Source organism: Xyrauchen texanus, chromosome 37 (genome assembly GCF_025860055.1).
Source record: "Xyrauchen texanus isolate HMW12.3.18 chromosome 37, RBS_HiC_50CHRs, whole genome shotgun sequence".
In the NCBI taxonomy this organism is placed as follows: Eukaryota; Metazoa; Chordata; class Actinopteri; order Cypriniformes; family Catostomidae; genus Xyrauchen; species Xyrauchen texanus.
Genome location: NC_068312.1, coordinates 30,800,023 through 30,822,830, shown reverse-complemented (window position 1 = coordinate 30,822,830; position 22,808 = coordinate 30,800,023). Strand labels below are relative to the sequence as shown.

The 22,808-nt window shown below is 37.8% G+C and overlaps 1 protein-coding gene across 1 annotated transcript; it reads left to right on the top strand.

Annotated features, from left to right (window-relative positions):
* The first annotated feature begins 272 nt into the window (after positions 1-272).
* Positions 273-22,534, top strand: LOC127630874 (sterol O-acyltransferase 1-like). The gene is made up of 16 exons (XM_052108718.1): positions 273-363; positions 5,267-5,403; positions 6,413-6,471; positions 8,918-9,060; positions 9,343-9,402; positions 9,721-9,828; positions 14,215-14,497; positions 14,723-14,801; positions 14,889-14,970; positions 15,393-15,438; positions 15,519-15,648; positions 15,836-15,933; positions 19,995-20,093; positions 20,666-20,801; positions 20,949-21,094; positions 21,181-22,534. Exons 2-16 carry the CDS (start codon positions 5,280-5,282, stop codon positions 21,256-21,258), a joined length of 1,671 nt encoding a protein of 556 aa, XP_051964678.1. The 5' UTR covers positions 273-363; positions 5,267-5,279; the 3' UTR covers positions 21,259-22,534.
* The last annotated feature ends 274 nt before the right edge of the window (positions 22,535-22,808 follow it).

The following is a 22,808-nucleotide window of genomic DNA, read 5'->3' as shown; positions in this document are numbered from 1 at the left end:
TCTCCCTTGAATCAGAATGAACAAAAGCAGATGTAACAATGCAAATCATATCATGTGACTCTATCCCACATTATTTATCGGAGAATGGTGAGACAACTAATCATTTCATAACAAATCAGGAAACATATTGATTTTGTACACTTTTAAAATTAGTTTGCATACTCGAAGGGTCCCGGCCAATCAGATGGCGTTTAGACATAGACTCCGCCCTCCAGTCAGAGAATCAGTGTTTCGGTCCATTTCAACAGGCCGCTGCTGCTGCTGTTATTTATCCCATTCAGTCGCAACTTACACTGTAGCAGCACGCGAACGAGTTTTTCTCAGTCACTTGATTTGTCCTCAGAATCTGAAAAGAAAACACAAGTAAGTGATGTAAATGTTGTTGTTTTTTGTCTTTCTTAAACGAAGACAGTACATAAGATCATTCGTTCTACATGCAAACATTGCCTGGTTAGTGAACGTCTGTTGTGGCGCAATTACTGAATCGATTATGTATTTTGCTCGCCAACAGCATATTTTGTGTCAGTGAAATGTTACTGTTCAGAACTGCCGATAAGTTAAACCAAAATAAGACGACTGCACAGCATTGACACTGTTAACGAACTCATAATATTAGTTTTAGTGTTGAAAACACTTGAATTGACCCTCGAGTTACATTTGTGATGGATGGAAGTCTGTTGCTAAGAGACCGTGTTCTACCTGTGACATGATCTTGACGTAATAAAGCACAGAAATACAATTTAAATACAAAACAAATAAAAAAATGTTTTTAGAATTTTGTAATTTGTATTTTTATAAAGTATCTTTTAAAAGTAAATACTTGACATGAATTCACTGTTGTGCAGGAGAAAAATTATGTTTTCCCAGATAGCAAAAAATGTCCGCACGGCTTCTTTTTGCCGCTGTCCCCAAGCTGTCGGCTATAGGTGCGTCCCACTGGCGGTGATCCAGCGTTTGCCGCCGAATTCGTCACGCCCATTTCTTGCGAGATGCCACCGGCGGTCAGACGGCGGGCCGCCCGCGTCATTTCTCTGGCGGTTGCCTCGCGGCAATTCGACCGCGGCCGGCCGGCGGCAATTCGACCGCGGCCGGCCGGCGGCAAGCCGCTTTGAAATACAGTCACAGCTTGACTCTCAAAATCGACCAGCCATTTGGCTATTATTATTTTTGCTCCAAAGCCATTAGGGTTTATAACAGATTCTTGACTCTTGATTCCATGATAAGGTAAGGTTTAGGAAATGACATTTAAATTACTTTGAAACTCTGAAGCGATTATACAGTAATATATGTAAAATATATTGAATTATTTATGCACTTAGGTGAAAATTGTTTATATTTCTTTGATTGATGCACATTGAGACATGCACCAATAAACCAAGAATAATTCCTTTTTGTAAAACTTACTTGGCAATAAATATCTTTCTGATTCTGATTAGGTTTAAAAATAGATATTTAATACAGGGTATGAAAAATTTAGCAGAATAAATTGATGAAGTTAGACTTTTCACCAATGCCTGACTATCAGTGAACAGTGAAAGACATCTGTCCCCGTTTTGACGTGAAGGATAAACTCAATGAAAAAGCTTTCTCCCTGGTTTCACAGTTGCGCAGAAATTTCGTTTGTCTGTAATTTTTTTCCAACCTCGATTTTTTTTTTTTTTTTTTTTGTTATTTTACCTTTTACAGGTAAGGGATTCATTTGCAATTACGACCTGTACTAATGTTTAAGAAAGTGTGAAAGTCCCTGTAAAGGCAATAAAAATTAAATAATCCAAACACACTATACATGGTAAAAATTTATTGCTAAAACACATTGCACTGTGGACTGTGAAGTACTGAATTGTGTAGTTAAACCGTTAAACAGTTTTGCACCAGTGCTGTGTTCAGGATTCTTTTGGGCGGGGCTAAAACGGTGGCTCGATGACGCACTGGACCCACCGAGGCAGGCCCCTCCCGTAACAATATGACTAGAGCACATTCGGTTCAGTTTGCCATTCATGATCAATCAGAATAATTTCACAATGCAAGGTTTATTAGGAAAACATCTAGTAACATTTATCACTTTGTTATTAAGTATCTGAGAGACATAGACTTAGACAAAAGGATTTAATTTTTTTTTTTTTTTTTTAAGCTAAGTTCCAATATCTCTTGATTCACACTCCAGCCCAGTCGGTGGCGGTAATGCACCGTTAAGTTGGTTTGCCAACCGCCATAAAAACAAAAAAAAAAAAAGAAAGAAGAAGAAAGAAGAAGAAGTTTGCCATTCAATCACGAGTTACAGTCAGACTCAGTACCAGTTTCAACAGCCTACAGTTAGCAAAGTCATCGACTACCATCGTTTAAGTAAGTACATGTTTCCTTTTTGTGTAACGCAATATTATGTTTACATTGTTTTTAAAATATCTAAGTTAGTCACCATTGTTCTTGCAGTATGCTGCTAGTCCAGTAGCTAGAGTGGCTAGAAAGTGTTAGCTAACACGTGCTGTTTTGCCCTCCTTACAGTACACACTGAGGTTAAGCAATGTTGCTAGTAACATTACATGTAGAAATGTTATTAACTACATACAGTAGTTAGCCAAAGCTTTACATCTAGAAAGACTAAGTATAACTTGTGTGTTTTTTTTCTAACAAAACAATGATGTATATATGTATAACGCCATAGGGTTATCTAAAATTAAGATTGTACACTGCATATTCTACAGTCTGAATCCACAGCCGGTCACATTTTAAATTTATGAGAAGCTTCAGAGAAATGTAATTTGTAACCCTTTTTTTTTTTTTCTTTCAGCTTCGGTTTTTGGCAATCAAGTGTGGGAGGGACCTCAAGACAACTGTGTGGCGAATGCTTGAGAGTATCTTCTCTAATCGCCTTTCCATTAACACAACCTGGACTGGTGCAGGGAAAAAGCATGTTTTAGAGACATGTTCCTGAAGACCATTGTTCAAAGTAAGTTGGCTATTTTTTTTTATATTTAAGTAGATGTGTATGACCTTATGCCAATCAAATGGAATGACAGATCTTTATTTTCTACAGGAGCCATCCGGAAGAACTTCGGCAACCCAGGATGCCACTGATGAGGCGATCCAGGTTAACGTTACGCGTTACCTGAAAGGAGCAGCTGACCGTGAAGGTGGAAAAAGGCGCCGCACAGCTGAGAGGGACCCACAGCCGACCCCTCAAACCTAGGCTGACTACCGACACCCCTGCTAAAAGTGTCAGACTAAACTCACTCAATCCACACTCTTCACTAGAAATTGCTGTTTTTTTTTTTTTTTTCCCCATCTCGTGACCCTGCCTTCAGGGCAGCTCCTTGGATGAATATGGGATGTTTTTTTTTTTCCTCTCATGACCCTGCCTTCAGGGCAGCTCCTTGGATGAATATGGGATGGTTTGTCTTTTTATACAGGCGCACGAGGAATCACTGAAGATGTGCCAATTTGCACTGCCTCATTCTGGAGGTCGAGGAAAACCAGACCCCAACCACTCCAGACATTGTGATTGACTGTGTTCTCAACAGCCAGATTTTCTGCTGTTAATTGCATTTGTTCCCACTTATTGTCATGTTTAAGTTGAATGTAAAACTTTACATTATCCTGCACATTCTTTGATACCAAAGATCTCAATTATTTAATATACAATTTGCTGCTTATTTCATTGTTACAGTGCTTAACTATTCTATTTTTAAATATAGCTTATAAATCCTAGATTATACATCTAATACTTGATATTTGCACATTATCTGGTATCAAATATTCTACTTACCGTGACTTTAGTATTGGCTTATTTCATTCCGTCAGTGCTTAACAATTCTATTATAGTTTGTAAATCCTATTTCATACCTCTGATATTTGATATTGCACTTTTAACTAGTACCAGTTAATTCTACTTTCATTCCATCAGTGTGCTTAACTGTTATTCTATTAAAAATAGCTTGGTTGTACTATTTCATACCTTTTGATATTGCACTTTCACTAGTACCAAAAAATCTACTTTCATTCCATCAGTGTGCTTAACTGTTATTCTATTAAAAATAGCTTGGTTATACTATTTCATACCTTTTGATATTGCACTTTCACTAGTACCAAAAATCTACTTTCATTCCATCAGTGTGCTTAACTGTTATTCTATTAAAAATAGCTTGGTTATACTATTTCATACCTTTTGATATTGCACTTTCACTAGTACCAAAAATTCTACTTTCATTCCATCAGTGTGCTTAACTGTTATTCTATTGTTAAATATAGCTTGTAAATCCTTGTGCCACAGGTCAGCATTGCAGTTATAATGGCATATTCTACTCCAGAGCTTTACTCTAAATTATTACCACTTATCCTATTGTTAGAAATGACTTGTAAATATGATGTTATACCTCAATTTATTTGATATCCTGCACTTTATTTGGTACCAAATATCCTCATTGCTTATGTTTACTGGTAATTCTTTTCATCCCAGAGCTGACCTCTTTATATTATTTACAATTGTTGTAAGTGTTACAATAGTGTTTTTTACAAAAGTGTTTTTTTTTTGCTTGTTTTTACCAAAATTTAATTGGAAACCTGCATTTTCTTTGGGTGTATATATGTTTGTATTTTTCTGTTATTTATATTTCAGTGATCTGACATATTGTTTCAATGACAGTTACTGTAATTTGAAATGTGGAATAAAAGCGGCAAATGGAAATATGTCTGCTTTGATCAATCATTATTCTTGATAAACTGCATGCTATAAATAAATATATATATATATACAATAAGCGGCGACAGATCGCTCGAAAAGCGGTTTGCCTCCGGCGATCCGCCTTCGATATAACGGCGGCGGGCGGCGGCTGGCCAGCGGGCCGTCCGCGGAACGAAGGCGGTAGGAAGGCGGCTGCCGCTTTAAAAAGCGGCTGCCGCCGGCGGACCGCCGTCGAACGTGTTTGCGATCTCGCCATTCTGCCGCTTCTACTGCCGCCGGCGCGCCGCCGGCGGACCGCCGACTTATTGCTATCTGGGTTATTATATGTATTCTGTATTATTTACTCAACCTTATGTCGTTCCAAACCTGTATGGAACACAAAAGTAGAAATGTAAAAGAATGTTGATGCTGCTCTTTTTTTCCACACAATGAAAGAGAATGGTTACAGAGGTCTACATCCTGTTTATTTCTCTATTTGTGTTCTATGTAAGAGAGAAAGTCATACAGCTTTGAAACAACAGTGAGAAAATATCAGAATTTTCACTATTGAATTAACTTTATTTTTTCACTCTGCTGTATGATGTTGAGTTTCAGTAGCAGAATGGCGAATGAGGGTGCTGGCACCCCACACAGTCGCAGGGGGTCTCATAAGGTGACTCCATCATCCGACCAGGACAGCACAGGGACCGAAAGAGCTACAAGAGAGGTCCCCTGCTCCAGTAATGGTAAGATTGAATCACTGCAAAAAACACTGTCGTCAGTAACGTTGATCTTCCATATGCTGGCTTTTGAAAGTGGGAGCAATTAATATAGACACATTAAGATGTTGATTGCAGGAGTCATTTATTTTAAGGGTCAGGTTTTTTTCTTCTGTAAGATCTAATTCTGGTCATTCAACTCTCACCCAGTGGAAATAGTTGCAACATGTTTCTTGGAGTGTCATTACTGTTTGTTTTATGTTAACTGTTTGCACAACTTTTGAATAACCCATCATATGTGTGATCCTGTGACCTTTGCACCTATAATTTAAAGCATTATTTGCAGTAAGACTTGATGGTGACTGTGTAATCTAATATTCATTTTAGCGAATGGGGAAGCAATAACCATGATACATTCCTGTTACGATAGTGAAACCATCAAGCTTCATTTTGGGATGAATAGACTGCCATGTGTTTACCACGTGATTTGATTGAGAAATTGCCATGTCCTGCCCAGTAATGTAATCAGTGATTCACTCCTTCCAGTTAACTCTGAAATGTACATTTTTGATTATTCAGGTTTTACTGTTTCTTTTATTGTGTCATTTATTGTAATAAATTAAAGATGACAGAATCATTTTTTATACTGTGTAATTTACTGTGAAAGTGAATATGGCATTTGATTGCAAGTTTTTTTAATGTTTATGACATGTTATTGCTTGTTATAACAATGGTGTAGAATATTGCATATTTTAAAGGGTTAAAAGTGTACTTTTTATTTAGTTGTCATGGATTTTACACTCACTATTAATTTATAATAATCTTCCATTTGTAAACACTATGTAAGCTAAGGACACTGTTTGAATCACCTGATCTTCTATGTCTGCACTGTTATGTGTGCATTATGCTGAATTATTTCAAGATTAGTGGCATGGTAACCTGTACATGGTGCCCACAAGTGCCACAAAATGACCTGTGTCCTGCTGTATTTAGGTTTGACAATACATATCTATCAAATATTCATATCTCATTTCAGGAACAGTAGAAGTGGAGCACATTATTAGCAGAAAACTACAGCTGAAGAAGAAAGCTGAGGTAAACATTCCCTATTGCATTTTTTCTTTTTTTATGTATCCCATCGGATATCAAACATTATAAGCTTGAAACATTCACACACACACAAACAAAGAGGAAAATTGAATTCTTATGTGTAAAGAGTGTAATTTTCAGTATGTTAAAACTAAAGCATTAAACATTAACAAAGCATTAAACATATCATTTGTGTGAGTCCTGTTCTTTATCATTGTATTATTGCTGATTATCAATATTATCACAGAGTGTTATAGATTAACAGATCCTAAATATTCAAATGTGACCTTTGAGTTGACTAAATTCTTTGATTGATTTAAATGAAAAGCTTACACCTAGCACTTTAGAAATACCTTAACTGTCTTAAACTTATGTTAATTTATTCTACTATACAATATATTTCCAAGAGCAACATTTTAAATACTGTTTGCTATACAGCTGTGTTTTCTATTAGTTTAACTGATCCAAATGTTTGTTCTGGTTTATCTGAAGTGAAAGACACTCTAGACTCAAGGTAATCTTGTCAGACCGCTCTTTATCATGCAGGATGTTGTGCTCTATCAAGCACAGTCTCTGTTAATTTTTAAAATGTCAGGGACAATATTTTCTCTGGGATCAAATAAATACTGGAAATAACTGTCTTTGCTTTATCAAGCTCTTCTTCTTGAGTGAGTGCATATAAAGGTTACAGGAAGTGTAGAATAGAGAAGGATGTGGTTGTCAGCTAGTGTTACATGATGGTTTTATATTATAATATTTACATATATTTTATACTTATATACTTTTTGTTTATATATATATATATATATATATATATATATATATATATATATATATATATATATATATATATATTAGGGCTGTCAATCAATTAAAATCTTTAATCAAATTAAGTACATGTGTCCATGGTGTTTTCTGCCAGTGTATATATGTATATGTATATATATATTAGTATATAGTGTATATATAGTATATCCACCAAAAAAAAAAAAAGAAATCCACATAAAATCATAGTATTTCTACCAGTAGCAAATGTACAAACTAATGTGATACTTTTGAAAGACACATTTTGTTTGTAGTGTTACTAAAGGATTGAACTTTAGAATTCTAATCTAATTCCTGACCTTTTTTAGATTAGGCATACAGAAGAAGTATTACATCATTAGATCATTTTCTTGATTTTCTGTCTGTGTGGTTAAGTCTAGTATTATAAAATTGCCTCTAAAGATTCACTGACATACAAGACCTTCATTTGTCTCTATGAAGAGCAGCCTCAGTCAAACAAAATGACCATAACATTGCTTGAGATGTCACATGAGATCAGTGTTATTTTGGGTAAATAATGAGTCAAGGCTAGAAAACCAACCTCCGTGAAGTTGGCACCCCATATAATTAAATAATCACCAAAACTATTTCATTCGTTTGTGCTGATTTGTGCCGCAAAAATGTTTTTTTGTGTTTGAGATATTAAGCATTCTTTTAGGGGCTGTGTGACATCACTGTCCACCCCATGGAAAACCTATTCATGTCCAGGTTGGTTTGGCTTGAAAATGTGATTTGCACGGCTAGTTTAATGATTATTGTCAAGAATGTCAAATATAAAAATAACTTTACCGCACTCACAAATACAGAGCATATGTGATTTGGATTTGAAACTTGAACTTACTGCAATGATCAAACTGTCAATATTAAAAAATAAAAAACAATGACAGCAACGGTAAGCGTACATCTAGCGAGCACAAACCAACGAGTCAGAAAATGAGCCCATTGGACAAGGATAAGTAAGAATAGGTAAATGCATAACTGACGTCACAGATCCTGGAGATCATTTTGTTATTTCTTTGTAATGGAATTAGTTAGATTGTTTCTTTCAACAGCACAAACCGGCACAAATCGAGCACAAACGAATGCCACCGGTTTGGATCGATTTGGACGGCATGGGGGGAAGTGACGTCACAGCCCCGAATCATATTTGTTATTTCTAAGGAATGGAAATATATAAAGTGTTCATTTTAACGGCACAAATCGAGCACAAACGAATGACACCGGTTTGGAGTGATTTAGACAACATGGGGTGGAGGATGACGTCACCACTCCCGAAAACATTTTTGCTATATCTAAGGAAGGGAAATAGTTACAACGTTTATTTTAATGGCACAAACCGAGCACAAACGATCAGCACCAGTTTGGATCGATTTGAGCGAGATGGGGTGGAGAGTGACATCACACAGCCCCAAGAAGAATGCTTAATATCTCAAACACCAAACCAGCACAAACGAATGAAATAGTTTTGGTGATTATTTAAATATATGGGGTGCTAACTTCACGGAGGTTAGAAATCTGTCAGTGGACGTTCATAAGACCTTTTTTGAAACGTACTGTTCTTGTTTGTAAGAACCTCCTTTGATGTACAAGAGACTAGCTGTTTTGTATATTTACTGTTTTTGTTCAGCATTTGAAAGCAGACCTGATGCGGCAGTTTGACACTCAAGTGAATGAGTTCATGGACAGTCTAATTGAGAAGTCTGCCAGTCTGGGTTCTTCCCATGTGAGCACAGTCTTTCCTCTCTCTGATAAGGAGAAAAGCAAACTCAGGTATTCAAATAGGTATAGCCTACTTGTTAGGCCCAGAGAAACCCCCTCAAACCCCCATACAAATGTTGTCCCGGGCCCAGAGAAAGTGACGGACCTGCTTGAATATACAGCATTTATGAATGTCATCAAATGTCAAATGAGATTGGCACCTATCTAGTATGTCTGTTGTCAGCCTATCAGCAAAGTGCTTTTATCTCGTATTCCTTAAAATTTTTAAGCTTCATTTTTCCTTTAATCCTCTTTTTGTGTCTAACTCTTTCATCTTCTTATCTGCCCCTGTAGGCATTCACAACCTTCCCAAGACCAAAGCAAGCAGTTTGTGATTCGTCGATCCCTGTTAGAGTGAGTCAGGGATGTCTTTTCCCTAAAAGCTTACTGAAAGCATGTACTGATGTGTGAAATCTTAGATTTGATGCTGCATATGATCATATCTGGATGAGACACAGAAATAATTTGATTAGCTGACTGTTATGAACCTGCCCTTTGTTGTAACAAAGAATGTAAAATGGTTAAGCTGCTTTTTTTTGTATTTAATGTTTGATCAGGAATGCAGAGTGATCATGCAAGTGACCCCAAATATACAGATGACACTGGACTGGAGATAAATATTTGTGATGTAATAATAGTATGTAACTGTTTTATTTTTTTATTTTTATGCAGTGATCTGTTTGAGGTGAATCACATCCGCACCATCTATCACATGTTCATCGCACTCCTCATCCTCTTTATCTTCAGCACGCTTGTTGTGGACTTCATCGATGAGGGCAGGTCAGACCAGTCATTATGAAATGTGTGCCAAACATAATCATAATTAGTTATCATAAAACTCTTTAGAAGAGGTTGACCGATAGTGGATTTTGCCGATACTGATAGCTAAGGGGGTGGAAGAGGCAAATAAATGATTAATCGGCCAATAGAGTTTTCTAGATTTTCATAAAAAGGAAGGTGGCGCCGTAGGGGCCTCTAGAGGCGGGGCCGCGGGAGGCATGGGAGGCGGAGCCGCGGGAGGCCCGAGAGGCAGAGCCATTGGAGGCCCGAGAGGCGGAGCCGTGGGGGGCCTGAGAGGCGGAGCCGTGAGAGGCTCGAGAGGCGGAGCCCTGGGAGGCTCGAGAGGCGGAGTCCTGGAAGGCTCGGGAGACTTGAGAGACAGAGCCCTGGAAGGCTCGAGAGGAGGAGCCCTAGGAGGCTCGAGAGACTTGTGAGGCGGAGCCCTGGAAGGCTCGAGAGGCTTGAGAGGCGGAGCCCTGGAAGGCTCAGGAGGAGGAGCCCTGGAAGGCACAAGAGACTTGAGAGGCAGAGTCCTGGAAGGCTTGAGAGACTTGAGAGGCGGAGCCCTGGAAAGCTCGAGAGGAGGAGCCCTAGGAGGCTCGAGAGACTTGAGAGGCGGAGCCCTGGAAGGCTCGAGAGGCTTGAGAGGCGGAGCCCTGGAAGGCTCGGGAGGAGGAGCCCTGGAAGGCTTGAGAGGCGGAGTCCTGGAAGGCTCGAGAGACTTGAGAGGCGGAGCCCTGGAAGGCTCGAGAGGAGGAGCCCTAGGAGGCTCGAGAGACTTGAGTGGCGGAGCCCTGGAAGACTCGAGAGACAGGCGCTGGCTCAGGGATGGTCGAGGCTACAGGCTGGCTCAGGGACGGTCGAGGCTACAGGCGCTGGCTCAGGGACGGTCGAGGCTACAGGCGCTGGCTCAGGGACGGTCGAGGCTAATGGCTCTGGCTGGTTGACCGTGGCTGACGAGGGCTCAGGCTCGTTGACCGTGGCTGACGATGGCTCAGGCTCGCTGACCATGGCTGACGAGGGCTCAGGCTCTCTGACCGTGGCTGGCGTGGGCTCTGGCTCGCAGACCGGGGCAGGCGTGGGCCGGGAGGCAGAAGCCTGTCTTCTCTTCCTCCTCCGGGCAGACGAAGTGGACCGTGCAGGCTCATGGGGAACGACAGGCATGGGGGTTGGCTCGCTGGCAGGTGGGGCAGGCATGACAGGAGGCGCCACGGACGACTGGGGAGTCACCACAGTGGGAGGAGAGGTTGGGTCCTCCTCAGTCTCACCCACAGTGAATGGCGAGCCGCAGACCAGCAAGGTCTCCTCCACGAATTCCTGAAGAGTCCAACCGCACGACGCCAGTGGTAACCGCTCCTTAAGCGAATCGTCCAGATTACCCCTGAAGAAGGCCACAAGGGAGGATTCAGGGAAGTCCGCGACACTCGCCAGTTCAATGAAGTCGCGGACGTGGTCCTCTATAGGTCGGCCTTCTTGCCTCAGGCTGAGCAGCCGGTAGTTAGCCTGCTGGACCGCTGGATCCATTGGTGGTTTGATCATTCTGTAATGATTTGTGTGAAGTCAGGAGAAGGCAGACGGGTGATGCGGATCCAAACGCGTTTTTTTTATTGAAGAAACATCAACAAATAAACAAAACGCAGGAACAAATGATAAGTCCACGATGGGAATAAACTCAAACACAAAATAACACACAGTAGGTGGGACAAACAGCGAACATCCACGAAGGGCTGGGGAATCTTTGAACGAACTAGGGGAACAGCGAGAACAGCAAGAGGTTATAGGAATCAACGTGAAACGTAAAGACGGACAAGAAACGTCAACGATCGACAGCGGAAGGAGTAAACAGTGGGGTTTAAATGGACAGACACGGTGATAACAAAATGACGAACAGGTGCGGACAATAAAGCTGTGACAGCACCGGGAAAAACGGGAAGTGAAGTTTACACACGGACAGTGAGACTCAGGGCGGACAACAGGGAAAATGTGATGTGGAATGGGATCAGTGCTGGGTGAAACAGAAAACACGGTGCGGACGACACGAGACCATGACAATTATGTAGAACTTGGCTGTTTTAACTGTAGAATCCTCTAGTGCTGGCCACAGGGGAATACAGAGGAATAATAAAATAAATAAACCAATAAATAAAATTGATACGCAACTATCAGCATAGATTTTTTTTCCCAGTAACTGACAGTTCCAAAAAGGAACTATCGGCACCGATTAATCGGTAAAACAGATATATCGTCTAGCTCTACTTTTTATGTTGTAGGCCTATACTGACATATTATCAGCACTTTTGGAATAAAGTTTGCTTCAGTTTTTAAACCACAACCTTACAGTAATATAAAAGTTTTAAACTTGCTGATAATGATGTTTCACTCAGATATGATTTTGTCTAAAATCTATGTTTGCAAGGTCTCTTAAAAATGAACGAAAAATGCTGGGACATAACCATGCAGTTTATGTATATGTATATATATATATATATATATATATATATATATATATATATATATATATATATACATACACACTTTTGGCCAAAAGTTTGGAATAATGTACAGATTTTGCTCTTATTGAAAAAGAATTGTACTTTTATTCACCAATGTGGCATTCAACTGATCACAATGTATAGTCAGGAAATTAATAATGTGAAAAATTACTATTACAAATTAAACTACTTCAAAGAGTTCTCATCAAAAAACATCCTCCACATGCAGCAATGACATCTTTGCAGATCCTTTGCATTCTAGCTGTCAGTTTGTCCAGATGCTCAGGTGACATTTCACCCTAAGCTTCCTGTAGCACTTGCCATAGATGTGGCTGTCTTGTCGGGCAGTTCTCACGCACCTTACAGTCAAGCTGATCCCACAAAAGCTCAATGGGGTTAAGATCCATAACACTCTTTTCCAATTATCTTTTGTCCAATGTCTGTGTTTCTTTGCCCACTCTAACCTTTTCTATTCTATTTTTCTGTTACAAACGTGTCTTTTTCTTTGCAATTCTTCTCATAAGGCCTGAACCCCTGAGTCTTCTCTTTACTGTTGTACATGAAACTGGTGTTGAGTGGGTAGAATTCAATGAAGCTGTCAGATGAGGACATGTGAGGCATCTATTTCTCAAACTAAAGACTCTGATGTACTTATCCTCTTGTTTAGTTGTACATCTGGCCTTTCACATCTCTTTCTGTCCTTGCCAGTTGTCCTTTGTCTTTGAAGACTGTAGTACACCTTAGTATGAAATCTGGAGAAGTGGTTCTGGAGAAAACAGTTTCTTTTTTTTTGCCATTTTTGACCTAATATTGACCTTAAGACATGCTTGTCTATTGCATACTAGCTTTCAACTATGTTTGATATAATGGCAAGTAATTTATAGTACCAAATTAGCAATTTAGCATGATTACTCAAGGATAAGGTGTTTGAGTGATGGCTGCTGGAAATCCGCTGGGAAAATTACTTTTTTCAAATAGTGATGGTGCTTTTTGTTTACATTATTAATGTCCTGACTATAATTTGTGATCAGCTGAATGCCACTTTGGTGAATTAAAGTGCCAGTTTCCTTCCGAAACAGAAAATTATGTACATTATTCCAAACTTTGGCATATACATATATATATATATATATATATATATATATATATATATATATATATATATATATATATATATATATATATTTGGGTAATCCAGTAAATAAAATACTTAACTAATTAAAGGTGCTTCTAATTTGATTATTTTCTCTTTTTATTTGCAACTTGATGAAACAAAAGATATGATTGTTTAAAACAGAATAATAAGTATTGCATCAGTATAAACAGCTTGAATATATAATACACTTATTATATAATAAACAATAAAGTTGTTTTTGTTTATATAAACAAAAAAGTGACTTACATCGGTTGAATTCTATAATGTAGCAAGTTGTGACATTGTTTGGAAGCCATACACATTTACCTCCACTTTGCATTGTACCAAATAACAACACAAAATACAGTTATTCTTGTCTTTGATTGTTTGTGACACATCCTGCTTTGTATTTTCACATTACTTCATGTGTACATCATGTAAAGCAGCCCTGCCCACTGATAACTTGCACATGAATGAAATAGCGAAACCTCTGCCATTTTCGTGTCAACTGTCAGCTTTGCACTGTACTGTACATACAATCGTACAGTCCAGCACAATTACTGATGCATACAAAAAGATTGAAAAGTGTTTGCCAGTCTATCCTATAGCCTACAAAAGATGCATGTAACCATCAACATAACTTCCGATCAAAAAAGGACAATACGAAGTGATAGACTGTGCAAAGTGCGAAATTGTAAAAAAATAAAAATATATTTTTTTTGGTCTAATTGTTTCATCATTCTCTCTTGCTCTCTATAGACTGGTGCTAGAGTTTGACCTGTTGGTGTACGCGTTTGGCCAGTTCCCCCTAGTGGTTGTCACGTGGATGTGTATGTTCCTATCCGCCCTAGTGGTTCCCTATGTACTGCTCAGTGGCTGGGCCAGCGTCTATCCAGCATCAAACCATCGGCCCTTGTGGACCTTGCTGGCTGGTTTCCTCTTGCTTCTTTATCAGGGACTGTGTTTGGGTTTCCTGCCCACATATGTGGTACTGAAGAACAGCCTTCCCCCCGCATCATGCTTCATTCTCATTCTAGAACAGGTACTTAGTCGTCATGGCAACAGCTTCTTTTATTTTGCTCTGTTTGTTGGTGTTTTCAGTCTGTGGTTTGTGTTCCTATTTAAATTTGTTGCTAGTTAGAATGTGAATGATATACCAGATAGTGTCCTGCTAAACTGATCAAAGGTGTGTTAACCTTGATTTTATCTTTTAATGTAACCATCCTAGTAAATTATGTATTTATTGTTGTTATTGTTATTGTTACAGGTGCGGCTGATCATGAAAGCTTACTCTTTTATCAGAGAAAACGTGCCAAAAATACGATCCTTAGAACAAAGCAAAACCAGTAAGATCTTCGCCTAGATGCATAGATTAATCTAAAAAAATAAACAAACAAAAATGTTTGTTTTATTTTGTCGTTTTCTTTTTGCAGATACTCAAGTTGTGCCTCAGCTGACACAGTACCTTTATTTTCTCTTTGCACCCACCCTTATATACAGAGACAGTTATCCAAGGTAAGACTCACTTCAACTGGTTTTTAGAAGAAATGATATATGCTTCAATGAAGTAAATACAATTAGACGAAGTATTTTCAAGTCAATGTGAAATGCCATCTGCAATCCATTGTAGTTCTGTAATCACCAAACAAAACAGGATATTTCATGAGAAAAATGTAGAGCGGGACATTGGTTAAACCATCGTGATTTGATTGGATCATGAATAGTGGATGTTACATACTAGATTGAGGTGGTTAGATGGGAGGGGCTGAAAAATAATGGGGATTAATAATAACATCAGCTAAAAAGTAAAGTCGTTGCAGAGGCAGAGTATGTTATTCCATTTTAATAATACAGTAGTTTATGAGGACAAGCACAGTAAGAGCTGTAATTATGAACATGTTGACTTCAAGAGCACCTATTTTGGTTTCTCCTTTTAGAAATCCATGCATTCGGTGGGGCTATGTGGCTACGCAGTTTTTGCAGGTGGGCTTTTTTTTATGAAAGAGTGCATTACATAATTCAAGGATGGGTAATTACATTATTTTTTTTCTGTGTCATTCCAGGTGCTGGGGTGTTTGTTTTACGCATATTACATATTTGTGCGGCTGTGTATCCCTCAGTTCCGCAGTATCAGTATGCAGCTCTTTGACCTGAGGGTCATGGTGTTGTGTGTCTTCAACTCTATACTGCCAGGTATGCAGTGATGCCAATGCCAACACGGCCTCTACATTTAATTTGAGCACATCCACATGTTTGTGGGGAGTAATTTGAGAAGCTTCTTTGTAGAAAAGTCTACCTATGAACGCAAAACTTGATGAATGCAACCAGTTTGTGTTTTTATTTATTTTGTTTAATGTTAGTGTACATTTTGTGCTTGTAGGTGTGCTGGTGCTCTTTCTGGCTTTCTTTGCCTTTCTGCACTGCTGGCTCAATGCATTTGCCGAGATGCTTAGATTTGCAGACAGAATGTTTTATAAGGTAAGAGACAGCACTTGAAGGTCACATATTCTACATGTGACCTATACTTAATTTTTACAGACACATATACAGTAGTCTGTAGTTTTCGACTCTAGAGTACTTTCTATTTATTATCAGACCTACTGAATTAAAAAGGTATTCATTGCCACAGTCATGGAAAATCTTATAATATATGGAAAAGTAATGGAATTTGAAAGTGAGTGGTGACTGAACATGGAACATACTTCTTTCAATTTATGCACTGCTCTAAAATATTTAATCGGCTAGATATTGCTCTTGTGTAGAGTAAAAATTGCTTACAAACTATAGTGATGTCTGATTTGTGAGAAAATATTTATTTATTTTTTGCAAGGGTGTAGCAGCCCTTAAAAAGGTGATTTTTGTCCCTCTCACTTTTCTAAGATAAACCCATACTGAGTCCAAATGGAGTATTTGTATACGGTATTCTTTAAGTTTTGTTAATTTGGGCTGATTAAGCAACCATCCAGGCATTCACAGTTGAGTTTCATGAGCTGAAACAACACTTACATAATAGGCCGTCAGTCAGACAGTCTAATCAATGCAGCTCCGTTCATTTCTACAAAGTTGCTTTCAGCAATGCTCATTTATCCATGTATTTTGTTGGCATTGATGTCGATCTAAATCAATAATCTAGAGATGAGGTACAAACAGATGAGAGTTATTCATAGGCATTTTGTTCTTGACTGGCAGCATTATGTGAAATGCACTGCAGAAAAAAACAAAGGACAATACTTCTTTTATGCACATATTGTAAGTGGAGTTTATATCAGTGCATAAGTCTTTAAGCTATGTTTTTTAAATTATGTTTGTGATTGTTTCTTTTTTGCCAATTTAAGTAGATTACTAGATCTGTGTTAAAATATAAAGCTGTTTTTTTTTTCTTCAGATTAATACTTTTTATTGATTCATACATTTTAAATGGAAAAGAAAAACATGTATTCGTAGAATCAACGATAAACCCCATTATTCTCTTTCCCTCCTCCAAATCCCACCCTGACCCTCAACAAATATCCCTGTGGTCGCAACTTGAGTTACTGACAAAAAAGTTATATATAAAAAATAATAATAATCACACATTTAAAATTGCACTTCTCTCCCTTTACTGCCCCTCCCCGAGAGTCCTCCAAAAATGCCAAATAGCAGCCCCATTTTTCATTGAACGAATCAAAGGTCTATATGACATCTCCTCGAATGCCGCTATCCTGCCCTTCGCTGTGCACCACTCTTGAAATTATGGTGCTACAGCCGACTTCCATCCCCTAAGAATGATCTGTCTACCTATCATAACACTGGATAGGACCCAATTTTTTAGGCATTTATCCCCTATATTAATGACCGCACCGTCGCCTAAAACACAGTGTCTACATTGTGAGGTAATACATTTAAACTCAGTTTTTCATAATTCCTGACATTTAATCATAGAAAACATTCCCTATTAGGTTAGGATCACTACTTTATTTTAAGAATGTGAATAATAGTAGAGAGAATGATTTATTTCAGCTTTTATTTCATTCATCACATTCTCAGTGGGTCAGAAGTTTAAATACAATTTGTTAGTATTTGGTAGCATTGCCTTTAAATTGTTTAACTTGGGTCAAACGTTTTGGGTAGCCTTCCATATGCTTCTCACAATAAATTGCTGGAATTTTGTCCCATTCCTCCAGGTCAGGTTTGTAGGCCTCCTTGCTCGCACACACACTTTTTCACACTTTTTTATTTTTGCCCACAGAATTTCAATCGGAGTGAGGTAAGGGCTTTATGATAGCCACTCCAATACTTGGGATTTTGACACAACTTTGGAGGTATGCTTGGTGTAATTGTCCATTTGGAAGACCCATTTGTGATTAGCTTTAACTTCCTGGCTGATGTCTTGAGATGCTGCTTCAATCTATCCACATTATTGTCCTTCCTCATGATGCCATCCATTTTGTGAAGTGCACCAGTCCCTCCTGCAGCAAAGCACCCACACAGTATGATGCTGCCACCCCCATGCTTCACGGTTGGGATGGTGTTCTTCGACTCGCAAGCCTTACCCTTTTTTCTCCTAAGATAATGAGGGTGATAATGGCCAAAAAGTAAAATTTTTGTTTCATCAGACTAGAGGAAAATGTAGAGATATTTGAAAAAAAAAAAAGATATTTGTCCCCATGTGCACTTGCAAACTGTAGTGTTGTTTTTTTATGGTGGTTTTGGAGCAGTGGCTTCTTAATTGCTGGGCAACCTTTCAAGTTATGTCGATATAGGACTCGTATTACAGTGGATATAGAAACTTGTCTACCTGTATCCTCAAGCATCTTCACGAGGTCCATTGCTGTTGTTCTGGGATTGATTTGCACTTTTGGCACCAAACTACATTCATCTCTAGGAGACAGAATGCGTCTCCTTCCTAAGTGGTGTGATGGCTGCGTGGTCCCATGGTGTTTATACTTGAGTAATATTGTTTGTACCAATGAATGTGTTACCTTAAGGCGTTTTGAAATTGCTCCCAAGGATAGACCAGATTTGTGGAGATTTCTTTTGATTTACCCATGATGTCAAGCAAAAAGGCAGTGAGTTTGAAGGTAGGTCTTAAAATACATCCATATGTACACCTTCAGTTGACGCCATTTAGCCTATCAGAATCGAATTGGCTAATTGCCTAAAGGTTTGAAATAATTTTCTAGAATTTTCCAAGCTGCTTAAAGGCACAGTTAACTTATTGAATGTAAACTTCTGACCCACTGGAGTTGTGATATAGTCAATTAAAAGTGAAACAATCTGTCTGTAAACAATTGTTTGAAAAATGACTTTTGTCATGCACAAAGTAGATAAATGCCCTAAATGACTTGCCACTATATAGTTTACTAATATGAAATCTGTGGAGTGGTTAAAAAATTTGTTTTAATCATTTCAACCAAGTGTATGTAAACTTCTGACTTCAACTGGAGGTCAGTAGTAGGCCTGTCGTGATTATTAAATAACCATCTGATCGTGGTTATTTGATCTAACTGTGGTGATTTGAGACAACTGCGATTATCGGTCATTCATATTCCAATCACATTTTAATGTCCAAATAAGGGAATTTTAAGCTACCGGTAATATATATGACATGATCGGCGCGTTTGTGTATCATTCAACTGAACTCTGCATCCGAGCATCACTGAGCATCACGGAGGTCAACCAGCTCCTGTTCTGAAGAGTGCATGAAGCGTTCTGATGCACACGTTGTCAGCAGAGGCTTGCGCCAAACTCCCACGAAAATCTAAATTAACAAGTATAAACTTTGATAGTGAACAGTTTCACTTTAAACGATTATGTGTTGGCAAATGTTCCTGGTTCATACACGCTGTGTTAATAATACGCAGTGACAAAGAGAATGTGGAATGTGGAACTTTTTTCTGTGAAGTGATAAAATTATGAAACAAAATCTCAAAGGTTTTACTTTCTGACAAATAAGGGCTTGTGGGTTTAATCAGAGCATTAAAATAATGTGTTACGGTGAAGAAATTAGGGAATAAATGTTTTACTATTGCATAATATAATATAAATAGAATAATATATATATATATATATGTAAAATAGATATTTTATTATAAAATACATGAGTTAAAAAACAAGTGTAAATATAAAATTGACAAAAACTAAAGTTTACAAAAAGAGAGATATTTTAATTTAATATATAAAACTTTAAAAACTTGAAAATGACATGAAAAATAAATCAAGTAACATTTTTCATGTCATTTTCAAGTTTTTAAAGTTTTAGATATTAAATTAAAATATCTCTCTTTTTGTAAACTTTAGTTTTTCAAATAAAATCAAAGTTTCTTGCTATTTTATTATTTTATTCATATATTTTAAGGTAAATATATAAAATGACATATTTAAATAATACATATATATTAATACATACTGCACTATATTAATATATTAATACTGCACTGTAAGAGTTGGGTCTGTGCAAGCCGCCTACTGACAGCTGTGCCCCCCTCCCCCTCCCTTATTTTGGAAGAAGCCATCACAAAATAAATGAATTGGTCAAAAACTGTGTGCTATTTCTCTAGGACTGGTGGAACTCCACTTCATTTGCTAACTATTACCGTACCTGGAATGTTGTGGTACATGATTGGCTGTATTACTATATCTACAGGGACTTCCTGTGGGTAAGTCATCAGTTTATAATTTATGTTAAATGAATAGTTTATCCAAAGAGAGAATTCTCTAATAATTTTCTCAACATCATGCCATCCCAAGTGTGTATGATTTCCTTTTTTTCTTTTGCTGAACACAAACAAAGATTTTTAGAGTAATACCTCACCCAAAACCAAAAGGATCGATGGCTTCACAAGAAATGGATTAAAACACTGGCGTCGTATGGATTACTTTTATGCTACTTTTATGTGCTTGTTTGAGCTTCAAAGATTAGCTTGCCATTCACTTGTATTGTATGGGCCTACTGAGCTGAGGCATTCTTATACAAATCTTTGTTTGTGTACTGCAGAATAAATAAAGTTATACATATCTGGATGGCATGAGGGTGAGTAAATGATGTAGAATTTTCATTTTTTGTTGGACTATCACTTTAAGATGTACTGTCCCGTTATACTATATTTTATTGAACATGTAACACTTGTTATTATGATCATTGTGTGGCTAATTTGAATGGAACGATTTTGGGGAAATCCTGTCCAAATGTGCATCATACTAAACCGAGATCGACCATTCACTTCTGTAGATGACACAAAAGCGATTCCGTACAGCAGCCATGTTGGCTGTCTTCACTGTGTCTGCCATGGTGCATGAGTACGTTCTGGCCATCTGTTTTGGCTTCTTCTACCCCGTCCTCTTCTGCCTTTTCATGTGCTTTGGAAGTAAGAAATTAATATACTACAAGAGAATGTCAAACTTGGAATTTAAATTTTAGGTTACCTTTACTCAACTTTTCATGACTGATTTACATGACAGATCCTGTGTGTGAAAATCTGCAATCCTTCATCACTCCAAATCCTTTCTTTTAGTGGTGTTTAACTTTGTCCTTCACGACCGGAGAAAAGGGCCGATCTGGAACGTGGTTATGTGGACTGCTCTGTTCTCAGGTCAGGGGCTTCTCATCTGCCTCTACTCTCAGGAGTGGTATGCGCAGCGCTACTGCCCCATAGAAGAGGTAATCAATGGATTGGTGTCTGTCTGGTGGGTTAATTTGTGAGGAAATATTTAGTAATTGTGGATATTTTCCATTTGTTTCCTCAGCCCTCTTTCATAGACTTGCTGAAGCCTCGATCCTGGACTTGTCATCCACAGACCAACACTGCTGTGGATGCTAACTAATGGGATTTGCACTGGAGGGAAAGGACATTTTTTAAACATATTTTTTTTTTGCACAAACTTTAAAGTGACAATTTTACTGTACAAACATGCCTTAGATATTTTTTTTCTTATTTACTGAGATCTTAACAATATTTGTGATAATGTCCATCATATAATGTAGACTATATTTAATGTTCCTTATGAATATTTCATTATCTCCAGTTTCTAAGCGACACAGGTTAGTTAGCATTTGACAATCTATTTTAGGTTTTGACTGATCTGGCTAAAGAGATTCTATTTTTAAAAACCTCTGTGATGTCATTAAGTTGAGGTCAAATTATAAATGTGTTTCATTTACTGCTTCCTCACAAGTCATTTTGTTGTTAGATAGCATTTGATATTGTAGTGTTAAATGTTTGAAAAACTGAATGTATTTTAATATGGGATTCAATTGTGATGTCACAGACAAACAATCTGGGTCTAGCTGATGCCACGTTTTTAAAAGTTTTCGATAGGACTACTACACAAGGACCACAGCCAAGAAATCCTAGAATGTTTACAAAATGGTGAATTCCAGAACCCAAGCAGCTTTAAATTTTGTGCCATACTGCTGTGAAACACAACAAATTGTTTTACCTTGCACTCCTCGATTTATTTATAATTTAATTTGTATTTTTGTATTTAGTTTAATTCTTCATTCTTATTTACTTTTTGGTAAGTTTGAATTGTAGCCTGATCTAATATCTCTGGATTCTTGTACTATTATTTGACTTTTCTTTTTTTTTTTTTTCGTATAACAGTACTAAGGGTTATATAAAATACTCATTTTAATTAGGTGATTTAAGCCTTTGTGATAAATTCCTTAGCTCTCCTGTGAAGGAAGCAGGGGCCAGGTTAACAGTCAACGCAAGTTTTTTATTTCCTTCAAATATCAGTATATACACAAATGTTCTGCTTTTCAGCAGCACACACAAACACTGCCAAGTGCTTCTCTCCACCTCAGGCAGTCTAGACACCCTTTTTATCCCCCTACATATCTCACTGAAATGCAGAACAACTGTTAGAGATAATTTCCCACAGGTTTCAATCCTTACTGTTCTCCTTCTCCTGGGTTCTCTCTCCACAGACCTTGCTCAGCCACACCCTCAACCCCACAGCCTTATTTATTGCACAATAAAATATAAAATGTTGGAAGTATTGAGGTGTTACAGCTGGCTGCACTTATCATTGTACTATTACTGATGGTTTTCAATCACATTCCCTTTATTAGTTCCAAATTGCTATTATTGTTTATACTGCCAAGACATTATTGTAATTTCATGTATTTATTGCAAGGTAATTGTGTTGTCATCTAAGACAATCAGAATGTTATTTATAAGCACAATCGTACAATTAGATGTTTAAGTGAATATTCTCCAATTCCACAACGTAAAAGCATTTCTGATATTTTCTTTGTGATGAGGTATATTGTTAAACATTTACCGGCGATTACTTTAATGACCAGCAGATGGTGATGAAGAGTTGATTGATGTAGTCAGCGGTTTAATTTTACACACACACACACATATATA